The 14,063-nt window shown below is 39.5% G+C and overlaps 1 protein-coding gene across 1 annotated transcript; it reads left to right on the top strand.

Annotated features, from left to right (window-relative positions):
- The first annotated feature begins 5,655 nt into the window (after positions 1 to 5,655).
- Positions 5,656 to 13,833, top strand: LOC110541418 (vomeronasal type-2 receptor 116-like). Its single transcript, XM_060366210.1, is given in 5 exon segments — positions 5,656 to 5,852; positions 11,034 to 11,319; positions 11,577 to 12,389; positions 13,592 to 13,733; positions 13,736 to 13,833. Coding segments are annotated over 5 exon segments (1,536 nt in total).
- The last annotated feature ends 230 nt before the right edge of the window (positions 13,834 to 14,063 follow it).

Below are 14,063 nucleotides of genomic sequence, written 5' to 3'. Positions count from 1 at the left end.
AGTTTGTTTATGTGGTGGATTACATTGTTGGATTTTCATATGTTGAATCACGCTTGCATGCCTGGAATTAAGCCTACTTTTTAACCTTCATTTTCATTGAATTCTAGGAAGTCTTTGATGTCTTTCTTTATTTCTTCCTTAACTCAGCTATCATTGAGAACAAGTTGTTCAGTTTTTATGTGCTTGTAGGCTTTTTGCTAATTCCATTGTTGTTAGGGTGCAGCTTTAGTCCATGGTGGTCAGATAGAGTACAAGTGATTATTTCAATCTTCTTGTATCTGTGATGCTTGCTTTGTGACCAACTATATGGTCTATTTTGGAGAAGGTTCCATGAAGTGCTGAAAAGAAGGTATCAAGAAAGTATCCTCTTTTGAATTTGGGTGAAAAGTTCTGTAGACATTTTCCATTGGATTTAGGACCCCTGTAAGTGCCTTTATTTTTTTATTAGGCTTCTTTCTAGATGATCTGTCCTTTGGTGAAAGTGGGGTGTTGAAGTCTCCCATTATTAAGTTGTTGGGATCGATGTGTGATTTGAGTTTTAATAATGTTTCATTTATAAATGTAGGCGCTCTTTTATTTGGGGCATAGATGTTCAGAACTGTGATGTCCTCTTGGTGGATTTTTTCTTTATGAGAATGTAGTGTCCCTCTGCATCTTTTTTGATTAATTTTGATTGAAAGTCTATTTTATTAGATATTAGGATAGCTACCCCAGCTTGTTTTCTGAGTCCCTTTGCTTGAAAAACATTTTTCCAGCCCTTTACTCTGAGTTAGTTTATTTTTGTTGCAGAGGTGCGTTTCTTAGATGCAGCAGAATGTTGGATCCTGTTTCAGCACCATTCTGTTAGTCAGTGTCTTTTTATTGGCGAGTTGAGTCCATTAATGTTGATACATAATACTGACCAATGAACATTAGTTCCTTTTATTGTGGAATTGGTGGTGTTACTGTGTTTTATTGCTTGTTTTTCTTTTAATTTTTGAGGTCTTTTATCTGTATGCTATGTTTTCGTGGATGAATATGTTTTCATTGGATTGGAGTTTTCCTTCTAGTATCTTCTGTAGGGCTGCTTTGCTGTGTGGTTTGCATAAATTTAGTTTTGTCGTGGAATGTTTTGTTTTCTCCATCTATGTTGATTCAAAGCTTTGCAGGGTATAGTAGTCTGGGTTGACATCTGTGGTCTCTCAGAATCTGCATGATACCTGCCCAGGCCCTTCTGGCTTTCATAGTTTCTGATGAGAAGTCTGGTATGATTCTGATAGGTCTACCTTTACATGTTACTTGGCCTTCTTCTCTTGCTGCTTTTAATATCTTTTCTATGTTCTATAGATTTAGTGTTTTGACTATAATGTAATATATATTTCTTTTCTGGTTTAGTCTGGTGTTCTGTAGGCCTCTTGTATATTTATGGACATCTCTTTCTTTAAATTGGGAAATTTTTCTCCTATGACTTTCTTGAAAATATTTTCTGGACCTTGGAACCTGGAGTCTTCTTTTTCATCAACTCCTATTATTCTTAGATTTCGTCTTTTCATGGTGTCCTTGATTTCTTGGATATTTTGTGTTTGGGATTTTTCTGATTTTACTTTTTTTTGAGAGAGAGAAGTATCAATTTCTGTGACTGTATCTTTTGCACCAGAGATTCTCTCTTCCATCTCTTATATTCTGTTGGTGATGCCTACTTTGTGGATCCTGATCTTTTCTCTAAGTTCTCCAGGTCCAGGGTTTTCTCAGTTTGTGCTTTCTTTATTGATTCTAAATCTGTTTTTATGCCTTGCTCCATTTCCTTCATCTGTTTGAATGTGGATTCCTGTCTCTCTAAGATGGTCTCTATTTTTTGTTCATTTACTCTCTATATGCCACTAATTGTATCTCTACTTGTACCTCTATTTGTTTGGCTATATGTGCCTGTGTTTCTTTGAGAACTTTGTTCATTTCCTCTTTCTTTGCCTCCAGTTGACTGGCCAACACTTTGATAGATCTGTTCAGTTCCTCTTTAACTGTCTGAATTTGCATGGCTATTGCTCTGAGAGATTTGTTTGTTTCATCTTTATGAGTCTCAAATAATTGGGTAAGCATAGCTTTAAAGTCATTTTCTTGTGCTTCTGATGAATTGGAGTATCTATCAATTTTGGAGGTTGCTGATGAAGCCATGATGTTGGATGTCTGTTGAAAGTTTTCTTTAGCCTAGCCGTAGCCATTGGCTTATCTGAAATCTTTCTTATTTGTTTCTGGTTTCTGCAGTTCAGACTGGTACTGTGTCTCTTTTCAGGAAGCTGAGAGAGGCCCCAGGACCTCAGTGTGTGTGTTGGTGCTTTAGCTGAACCTGTGGGAAGAAAGTCCATGAGTGCAAAAGGGCAAATAAAAGTGTGTGTGTGTGTGTGTGTGTGTGTGTAAGTGTGTGTTTAAGTGTGCCTTGAGGGACAGAGTGAAAGAGAATGGTGAGCCCTTGAGTGTGTGGGAGGGGCTCTGCCTTGAAGGTTTCCGGAGTTATTTGTGCATGCACTGTATATGTAACACATGCTGGTGATATTCGCCACACAATTTCCGGCATTATCTACCTTAACTCCTCATTTGGACCTGCAGGGCAGAGCTTCAATGTCCCAAGAGACAATCTGTTTCCCACAGTGGGTATGTGGATGGGAGGGGTCCAATGCCTGGCTTCTAGTTTAGAAGGACCCTGCATCTGGGTCTCTGCAGACACTCAAGGGCACACTCACTCTCAAGCAGGTCACATCGGCAAGGATCGGGGTATCCAGAATCTCTACTCTCTGGTTCGGCACTGCTTGGTCTTATGCAGGAGGACTAATGCCCTTTTCCAGCTCAGTGCTGTTGCAGCCACCACGTTAGGAAGTCCAGCTGCAGCTGGAAACTTGGATGCGGGTCCAGATGCCTTCTGGGAAATCCTGGGGGCCCTTCACTGTGCTCTCCAGGAATGGAAGGCCCAGTGCTTGGTGTGCCTAGTTTGTATGGCCTATCTGCTGGGGTTTGGTGGGTATGTAGCACATTGTCTGTCACCGATGGTTTGGGCGGGCTATAACGTCAGTGTCTGAGAGACCCTGCAGAGTCAGTATGGCTGCTAGCAGATGTGAGACCCTGGGAGGATGGTGCTGCGGATCTGGGAATCTACGACAGGAACAGCTGGCAGTTATGGCTAAGGGGCTAGGAGCCCTGCCTCAGCCGCTGCAGACACCAGGCAGTCAGCTCTGACCTGAGAATCTCGGCAAGACAGCTGTGCTAAGGAGGAGGGAAGTATCTTATGCTCCACCCACACCTCTCATGGAACATATTGAATGTAGGTAAGTCAGCATAGCACTCAGACACTTGTCTGCCAAGTTTATTTCAGCATTATTCATAAAATGCAATATATTAAATCAGCCTGGATATTCTCAACAGATGAGTACATAAAGAAAACAGATCATCTGATATTTGGTGGTTTTACTTTCTTATGTATATTCTCACTTTTGGTATTTGTAATACAATCTTACAATTCTGAAATTTTCATTAAATATTATACACAATTTGCTTTTCAAAAAAATCATACAATTTATCATATGAAACACTAAACATTGGATTCTATGTAAACCATAAATGACTGAAATCAATGACTAAATTAAACAAATGCAATTCTTCTGTCCAGACTTCTCTTAGACCTTTTGAATTCAGAAGAAAAGCATATGGGGGTCAACATATAAATCATGGAGTTGTCTTTAAGCTGGAAAAAATAAATGCTATCATTCCTGAGCATGGAACAGGAAGTCATAATGTTAAGCTAAAGAGTCAGATTTGGGAAACTCAGAATAATCACAGACTCAACCTTCAACAGAGTCTTGTATCTGTGTGTGTATAACTGTTTGTGTGTGAGAGACAGACACATTTTTACACAAATAAAGTAGGACTAGCATTATTTGAGAATTGAAAGGGCCTTGAGGAAATGGGGATGGAGTAGCATGGAAATGGGAAAGAGTATCATCAGTGCCCGCTTACACTGGCAATGCAGATTCTAGAAAGCAACCAAGAACAGATAACTAGGAAAAGTACACATGAAGAGTTTACACATCACACTCAGGTTGTCTCCAGGTTATTACCTGTTTATCGAATATTCTGCACAAGCATTCTATACACCCATTTCTGGAATGTAAAACAGCAAAAGCAATGTTGGAAAACAAAGAGGAAGTACAAGAAATGGGCCATCCCAAGGTATTGATGTGTGAGAACTTAGGTTCTAGGAGAGAGATCATGTGTTAGAACTAAATATTTAATGTAATTTTTCATTAATAATATATCTGTTTGTGGAGTGATGAGTCACAATTAATATTTGAAATGATGCACTAAGGATTCTAATGCTCTCTGGATATTGATGAATTTTTTCGAAATTTTTAATCTATTATTTATTACAATTTATTCACTTTGTATCCCAGCTGTGTCCACATCCCTAGTCTCCTCCAATCCCACCCTCCCTCCCTATTCTCTCTCCATGCCCCTCTCCTAGACCACTGATGAAGGAGGACCTCTACCCCTTCTATCTGACCCTAGATTACCAGGTATCTTCAGGACTGTCTGCATTGTCTTTCTCTGTTACTTGGCAAGGTTTCACACCCCAAGGGGAGGTGATCAGAGAGCCTGCCACAGAGTTCATGCCAGTGAAAACACCAACTTCCCTTACTAGGGAATCCACTTGGAGACAAGCCTATGGGCTACATCTGAGCAGGGTTTTTAGGTCCTCTCCATGCATGATCCTTAATTGGTGTATCAGCCTGTGGTGATTGCACAGGGCCCAAGGGTTTGTTTGACTTTGGTTTTTGGTAGGTTTTTGGGAGGGGTATTGTTTATTTGTTTGTTTATTTATTTGTTTGCACTGTTGGTCTGCTTTTTGAGCTCCTGTCACCTCCAGGTCTTTCTATCTCCTCATTCTTTCATAAAATGTCATACATTCAATCAACATTTAACAGGTAAATGAACTGTGGTTCTGTGAGGACCAGGATGATTGTGGATATAGAGGTCTTAAACTTTCTGGATTTCAACTGACTGTTAATTCTCCAGACACTGGAGACAGCAGTTTTGTTTAGGTGTTCTATACTTGTCACTCGTGTGACATATTCTATAGTGTGCATGCTCTGTGGATCTCAGATGGAGCACACAAGAGGCTGCCTTTCTATCACATGGATTTGATGATACAATGCTCAGCTGGAAATCGTTAGCATTTTTGAATGTCCGTCCTGAATCTATAATTTTCTTTCATTGTGGATCATCTAAGAAAATGCAATGACACAATGTCTAATGCTGTTCACATAAACAAATTTGTAAGATAGTTCTGAGACCAAATTGTCTCAAAATGGCTCTGCCTGGGGTTTCAATGTCCACAAATATGAATGATGTCATGGAACAAAAGAGTGAACTATTGTCATAGTTATTTATTACCTCATGTTTATCACACGGACTGTGGATCTCAGATGATGAGCCCCAGGAAAGAGAGTATCAAAGTTTCCTCTAGGATTCAGGAAGGACCTTGGGGAAAAAAGGAACCACGAATGTGTAAGTAGCCTCTCGCTTGCACAGAAAAATAAAAGCAGGTAGGAAGACGAGAGTGCCCATTTGATATGCTGATTTGCATGACACTTTTCAGGCCACATTTCCCAGGCTTACAGTAGGACAAAGATGTTCGTTTTGATTTTATTCTACTTGCTTCTGCATATTCCACTTCTCATGGCCAGTTTCATTCCTTCCAGCTGCTTTTGGAGAGTGAAGCAGAATGAAGGAAAGATTGGAGATTTAATGACAGTTTGTTTTTTCTTCGTCAAGATAGAACATTCGCCTGTGGAAAAAGAGTATTTCAGGAACATTCTGAATACGCTGTAAGTGTTTTTGTATTTTCCATTTAAATACTGTCATGAGTATATCACAGGGGGTCTGAAGATAAGGGAAAAATCATTGCTCTGAGTCCTCTGTTCTGTTCTCCCACTGTGCACACCAAGAAACAACTCCAAAATCTTTTAGAGATTCAATACTGTTTATCACTTTAAATTACTCCACAGAGTGTTTTGTCTTTCCATTAGTTAGCCTCAGAATTACAGACCCAGAAGTTGAGTGAACACAGGGCTGTATACCATGATCCACAGCAAAAAGCTCTCCTGTTGACAGTTACCAAGGCGGAGTAGCCAGTGCTGTCTTATAAAAAGATGCTCCACACTATTTCAGTCAGTATCAACAAGAAAAAGTACAATTAAATAACCATAGAGGTGTGGGAACATTTTTCTGTCCCTGTAGAGTTCTTAATATATGTGCTGGGCCTGTAATGTTTGGGCCACGCCTAAGTACAGACAGCTTTCACATAGATGTTCAGTTACTTCCTGAAAGGCTATGCATGTGGTCATTCATGTTTTCTGAACCTTCTTCAAGAATGGAAGTAGGAGATCTGTCCAATGTGAACTTCAAACATGTTCTTATACCTCCATCTTAACTTGTATGCATACACAGCCACTGGCTTTTAAATACTACAAAGCTCAGTTCTCCACTCTCTCTTTAGAGTAAAGAAGAAAGGTTTGGACAAAAAACATATCATACAGATTTTTCACCTGTTTTACTCTTTATATCTTTTTATTTTAAAAGATATAAAGATTGGCACATACAAACCTCCCTGTAATTTTGAGAAGTTACTATTTTTCAGTAGGGTGATAATGTTCTGATGGTGTAGCTGGAGTCAGTAAAAAGATATTTTTATATGAAAATATATTGCTCAGAAGTATCAAGCATAAATACTATCTCCTTGTAGAAATACAATAGTTGCGGGACACTGAGAAGCTTGTGCATACCCTTAACCTCTTCATACATATCTGGAGAAGGAATATCTGTGATCATTTGAAGCCAGACTAGACTAGAGAAAAACACATTCAAAAGTCATAGGATGAATTACATTCATAATGGATTAATGAGCATTGTTCGTGTCCACACACAAAGATGCATACAGAAATATATATTTTAAAATCAAGGTATTTGATTATTCATTTTACCTCCCAATCATAGATCCTCCTTCCTCTCCTCTTAATCCCACCCTCCCTCCATTTTCTTCATCCACCATCTTCCATTCCTCAGAGAAGGGGAGACCCCTACTAACACACCAAAGCTTGTCAAGTCTCATCAGGACTGAGCCTCTTCTTCACTGGCCTAAAAAAGCAGCCACACCAGGAGAAAGTGATCAAAAGCAAGAAAGAGAGTCCATGTCAGAGACAGCCACTGGTTCCCTTACTACGGAACCCACAAGAAGCATGAGCTTCTCATGGGCTACAACTCTGCACGGCATAGATCCTAGCTATATATGGTCCTTCTCTGGTGCTTCTGTTTCCTCAAGCCCGTCTGGGACCTGGTTATTTGGCTTGGTTTGTCTTCTTGTGGAGCTCCTGTCACATTCAGGTCCATCTATCCCTCCCCCGACTTTTCCACAAGACTCCCTACAATTTAACCAATGTTTGGCTGTGAGTCTCAGCATCTGTTTTGATCCACTGATGGATGGATCCTTGTAGGGAACAGCTATGCTAGGGTCAGTATGGACCAATCATTTCTCTCACATTTACTAAATCCCTGCACCCTCTTTACCCCTGCATTTCTTGTAGGGTGGATAATTTTTGGATCAAAGGTTTTGTGGGTGGGATATTGTTCCCCTCCCTCCACTAGGAGTCCTTATTGGCTAGAAGGTGTTCACTTCAGTTTCTGTGTCCCCTTGCAAGAATCTCAGGTAGAGTCAAGTCCTTGTTTTCCCAAAATCCTACCCTGTCTTACTTCTCCAGCCTGGGAGAGAAAGATGACTCCACCCATGGTTTCTCTTTTCTCGGCAGGTCCTCTCTCCTCCCACCTCAACTTTCCCAATGACTGATCTCTACATTCTACACTCCCTCTGCTACCTTCCTTCCTCTCCAGCATTTTCTGCTGTCTACTCTATTTTCCCTTCTAAGTGAGATTTAAGAATCCTCAGTTGGCTCCTACTTGTTACTTATTTTGTATGGGTCTGTGAAGTGAAGTATGTTTATCCTTTAGTATGTGGCTAAAATCTGCTAATGAGTGAGTACATACCATGTGTGTCTTTCTGGGTCTAGGTTACCTCATTCAGAGTTATCTACTTACACTCATTTGCCTATACATTTCATCATTTCCTTATGATTAGAAGTCGAATCATGTTTCATTGTGTAAATATAACACAGTTTCTTTATCAATTCTTTGGTTCAGGAACATCTAGGCTGTTTCTGAATTCTGGCTATTATGAATAAGGCTACTATGAACATAACTGTGCACATGTCCTTGTCCTATGGAAGAGCGTCTTTTGGGTATATGACCAGGAATGGGATAGCTGGGTCTTCAGGTAGAGTTTTTCCCAGTTTTCTCGAGAAAGTGACGGATGATTTCCAAATTCCGACATACATCTTTTAAAAATACCTCTCTGCTGTGTGATTTACTTGAAAATAAATCATTGAAAAGATTTTCTGTGGCCTAACAGGACGGCTCCTCCCTTCTGGGTGGGCAGGCCAAAGAGCCAATCATTGAGTTCCTGTTAGAAATAGTCCTTGTTCCCCTCTCTTTGGGAAACCATTTGGTTACTGAGCTACCACAGGCTACATCTGAGAAGAGGTTCTAAGTTATATCCATACATGGTCCTTGGTTGAATGTCAGTCTCAGAAAAGACCCTGTGCCCAGATATATTTGGTCCTTGTGGAGCTCCTCTCCTTTCCTTATCAGATTAACTCCCCTTTTTTCTTATGATTCCCTGTACTCTGCCAAAGGTTTGGTCATGAGTCTTTGCTTTGAAAACACTGCTAGTTAGAGTCTTTCAGATGCACTCAGTAGACTCCTGTCATACATTCAATGCACATCCCATCTGTCTTTCTAAACAAGGATTGATCATCTTACCCCATGTCTGCTCAATTGATTATCTTTTTTAGGTGTATAGATTTCCTTATGTTTATCATATCTTATAGGTCTATATAAGTGAGTATATCGCATGTTTGTCTTTCTCCTTCTGGGATATTTCACTCAGAATGATCTTTTCTAGATACCACCATTTGCCTGCAAATTTGATGATTTCCTCCTTTTTGGTTGCTGAGTAGTAGTCCATTGTGTAAAAATACCACAATTTCTGTACCCATTCCTCCGTTGATGGACATCTGGGTTGTTTCCAGGTTCTGGCTATTACAAATAAAGCTGCTATAAACATGGTTGAGCAAGTATCCCTTTTGTGTACTTGAATGAACTTTGGGTATATACCTAGGAGTGGTATAGCTGGGTCTTGAGGAAGCACTATTCCTAATTGTCTTAGAAAGCACCAGATAGCTTTCCAGAGTGGTTGTACCAGTTTACATTCCCACCAGAAGTGGAGGAGGGTTCCCCTTTCTCCACAACCTCTCCAGCAAGTGTTATAGCTTGAGATTTTCATCTTGGCCATTCTGATGGGTGTAAGGTGATATCTCAGGGTCGTTTTGATTTGCATTTCCCTGATGGCTAATGAGGATGAGCATTTCTTTAAGTGTTTTTCTGCCATTCGATATTCCTCTGTCGAGAATTCTCTGTTTAGCTCTGTTCCCCATTTTTTAATTGGATTACTTGGTTTGCTGCTTTTCAGCTTCTTTAGTTCTTTGTATATACTGGATATTAGTCCTCTGTCAGATAAAGGGTTCGTGAAGATTCTTTCCCAATCTGTAGGCAGTCGTTTTGTTTTGATGACGGGGTCCTTTGCTTTACAGAAGCTTTTCAGTTTCATGAGGTCCCATGACAAAGACAAACACGGTATATACTCACTTATATAGACCTATAAGATATGATAAACATAAGGAAATATATACACCTAAAAGAGATAATCCAGAGAGCAGACATGGGGTAAGGTGATCAATCCTCATTTAGAGAGACAGATGGGATATGCATTGAACGTATGACAGGAGTCTACTGAGCGCATCTGAAAGACTCTAACTAGCAGTGTTTTCAAAGCAAAGACTCATGACCAAACCTTTGGCAGAGTACAGGAAATCATAAGAAAGATTGGGAGTTAGTGTGATACAGAAAGGATAGGAGCTCCACAAGGACCAAATATATCTGGGCACAGGGTTTTTTCTGAGACTGACATTCAACCAAGGACCATGTATGGATATAACCTAGAACCTCTGCTCAGATATAGCCTGTGGTAGCTCTGTAACCAATTGGTTTCCCAAAGTGAGGGGAACAAGGACTATTTCTAACAGGAACTCAATGACTGGCTCTTTGGCCTCCTCACCCCCCAAGAGAGGAGCAGTCCTGTTAGGCCACAGAGAAGGGCTTTGCAACCAGTCCTGAAGATACCTGTGAAAAAACAGGATCAGATGAATGGGGAGGAGGTCCCCCCCCATCAGTGGACTTGGAAAGGGGCACGGTGGAGATTAGGGAGTGAGGGAGGGAGGGACTGGGAGGGAATGAGGGATCTGGACATGGCTGGGATACAGAGTTAATAAAGTGTAACTGATTAAAAAAAAATTTAAAAAAAGAAAAGATTTTCTGCCTCCAATGATAAATTACAAAAAATCAATATGAGGATAGATAAGATGGAATATGTTAAATATATTTCCCACAATTATACTCAGTTGTTAGTACAGCAACAAATGTTGCCCCAGAAATTTTTCTTTGCCTTCATCAGTCATTCTTGCACTACCCCAACAAGTGCAGTTAATTTTAAAATAAAACTCAAACATCATGTCTATTTTTCTTCTTGCTAAATACTTGTGAAATGAGTGCTGTTTGATTAAAGCCTAAAGCCTTTTCTTTACCTTCTGAGCAACCACTCACTAAACACAGAAGTAAAACACTGTCAAAGATGTTTGTTTATGGAAGATGAACTCTCATGAAATTTTTTAGCTTTTGCAAGATTCAAGATTCTTACATCATCCCAAACTCACCTCACAGGACATTTGATCCAAACTTTGGGCGTGGGGTCCAATATCATCAAGTATGGAATAGTCATTATATTGATTGCAAATTATCATACAGAGATTTCTGAACATAATGATTGTTGTACCCTTTTACAGAACACCAGCTGAAAACCAACAGTTTGCTCTAGCCTTGGCTTTTTCAATGGATGAAATCAACCGAAACCCTGATCTATTGCCAAATAAGTCCTTAGTATTTCAATTACCACATTGTCAAAGATTGTCACAAGTATACAGTCTCATTCCTCTTTCTGAACAAAATCATAATTTTATTCCTAATTATGACTGTGGCCTAGATATGAAGTGTAATATATTCCTTACAGGACCAAATTGGGCAGCATCTGTGTTATTTCAGACACTCATGTCCCACTTCGCATCTCAGCAGGTGAGATTTTGTTGGGTGGAAATTAATGAAATTGTCTGCATTGGTGGTTTTAAAGAGGTATTAAAAAGCGTGTAAAGAAAAGACTGGCTTTAATGGCCATATGTCAGTCTATGTATTATTCAAAGAATTGATGGGGTTCCTATAATTCCTTGTGTGAAATGGGGATAAAGACAGAAATAAAAGCTAAGGAGGATTTCTAGAACTGTTTACAAGTTCTTAGAAGTGCATGCTTCCTTATGCTGCTTTCCATGTCCTAGGCTCTTCAGCTTACTTATGGACCTTACCAACTTATCCTGAGTGATCATGAACAATTTCCCTATCTGTATCAGATGGCCCATGAGGATTCATCTCTTGTTCTGGCCATGGTCTCCTTCTTACTTTACTTCAGCTGGAACTGGGTTGGGCTGGCCATCTCAGACAATGATCAAAGTATCCAATTCCTCTCATATTTGAGAACAGAGATGGAAAAAAGCACAGTCTGCTTGGCCTTTGTGAACATGATCCCAGGCAACACACAGCTATACATGTCAAGAGCTGAAGTGTACTACAACCAAATCATGACATCATCTGCAAATGTGGTTATCATTTATGGTGACACAGACGGTACTCTAGCTGTGAGCTTCAGTATGTGGGAATCTCGAGGTATACAGAGAATATGGGTCACCACCTCACAGTGGGATGTCACTACAGGTGAAAGAGACTTCACATTTGACACATTCCATGGGAATCTTGCTTTTGCACACCACCATGGGAAGATTTCTGGTTTTAAAAATTTTGTCCAGACACTGAACTCTCTCAAATACTCAGACAAATATCTGGCAAGGCTGGAGTGGATGCACTTCAACTGTGAAGACTCAGCAGCTAACTGTAAGACACTGAGGAACTTCTCATCCAATGTCTCATTGGAATGGCTAATGGAACAGACATTTGACATGGCCTTTAGTGATAGCAGTTATGACATATACAATGCTGTGTATGCTGTGGCCTATGCCATTCATCAAAAGCTTCTTCAACAGGTAGAAGATCAGATGATTGGCAATGGGAAAGGACATGAATTTAACTGCTTGAAGGTAGTGTTCCTTTGTTTGAATAATACCTTGTCTCATCAATGCCATAGATTTTAAGGATCTCTCAGAGTGGATTAGGAAATTTTTCCCCTCACCCGCCCAACACACTAGATTTCTAAGCATGTTTTCTTCTGACAAAGTAAGTCTAGAGATTTGACAGTTCTCTAATACAAATGCAGTGGAATCAGATACACTATACACTATTTTTCAATGAAAATTAGTGATTCTTCCACAAAGCACCTGAATGTAATCACACCTGTACTAATATTAGAGACATAATATATCCTTCCTCATTATTCTTCTCCATGATGATAAGATGAGTATTTGCTCACTAATTTCAAATTTTGTGTTAATAATTTAAAAAGATGGTTTTCTCTACTTATTCTGTCCCAATTGTAGTCTCTGAGGACCTTCCTCAGAGGCTGAGAGTAATTACACAAAGAAGATTGCTAAGGTTCAGTTCAGTGCACAGATGTATGTTCATTTGTTTGAATGTCTATTTCTCACTGGCTTTTGTGTGTGTGTGTGTCTATGTGTATATAACTTGTGTGTGTGTGTGTGTGTGTGTGTGTGTGTGTTTCTGTCCTGCTGACTCTCTGTTGTCTGTCTGTGGTAGTGAGCCAAATTTTGTCTGTGTGTCAATGTTTCTCACATATGTGTGTGTATATATATATGTGTGTGTGTGTGTATGTGTTTATGTGTGTGTTTGTGTGTGTGTTGTTGGTGTGGGTCTGTTTGTCTATCTATCTTTGGATATTGTCAGTATTTATTTGTCTTTGTGTCAATGTCTCCCTGGTAGGTCTGTGTATCTCTCTTCTCCCAGTTTGTATTTGTCTGTACATATCTCTGTATGTGTTCTCTGGGTTTCTGTACTCACATGTCTGTTTGGGTACATGTGTCTGTGCCTATATTATTTGTGAATCTCTGTATGGATGTGACTCTCTCTGTGTGCAGATATTTGTCTGTTTGTGTGTGTTGCACATGTATGTTTGCTGTCTACATGAATGTCTATGATTGTGTTTGTTAGTTTCCTTTCAGAGAACTAAAATTCTGCAAACATTAGAATGAATTAATTTATCATTTTGCTTTCATTGAGATTTTCCCCCAGGATACCTTCAATTAAATTGTCTTTCAGATGGAAACAGAATACATTTTCTCACAATAAGGAAGAACATACAGGCTACAGAATGGTGCCTGTCTTTTAGAGGTACTTCTTCCTGAGAAAGACCCACTGCACCAGTCCTGATGGAGACAAAATAAATATGAACTGAAAAAAAACACTGCAGAAAGAGTGTGACATCTTCCACATTAGAAATTCCCAACATGGCTGTGGACTTATGGTGAAGATAGTAAGTTTAAACCATATTTTTCACATGGTCAACAGCTCCAGTTGTCTCATGACTTGATAGAGGGGGCCACAGGAAGTAGACAGGTGGGCCTTAAATAACTGTACTGAATTCTATCACATAGCAGTAAATGCTGTGTGTTTAGTGGCTCCAATTATGCTTTCTGCTAACTTAATAAAATGAGATAAATTGTAACATAATTAACCTACTTCTAGCTTCCTATATTTATGTTACATCTTTTTATTGTTTGGATGTAACATTTTTATTTCTTTGTGGATTTTACATGCGCAATGCATACAGTATATTTAATTGTCTCAGAACCTGTTTTATT

The sequence above is a fragment of the Meriones unguiculatus genome, chromosome 14 (assembly GCF_030254825.1).
Source record: "Meriones unguiculatus strain TT.TT164.6M chromosome 14, Bangor_MerUng_6.1, whole genome shotgun sequence".
In the NCBI taxonomy this organism is placed as follows: domain Eukaryota; kingdom Metazoa; phylum Chordata; class Mammalia; order Rodentia; family Muridae; genus Meriones; species Meriones unguiculatus.
Note: the sequence above shows the minus strand (reverse complement) of the source record. Positions and strands in the feature narration are given on the sequence as shown.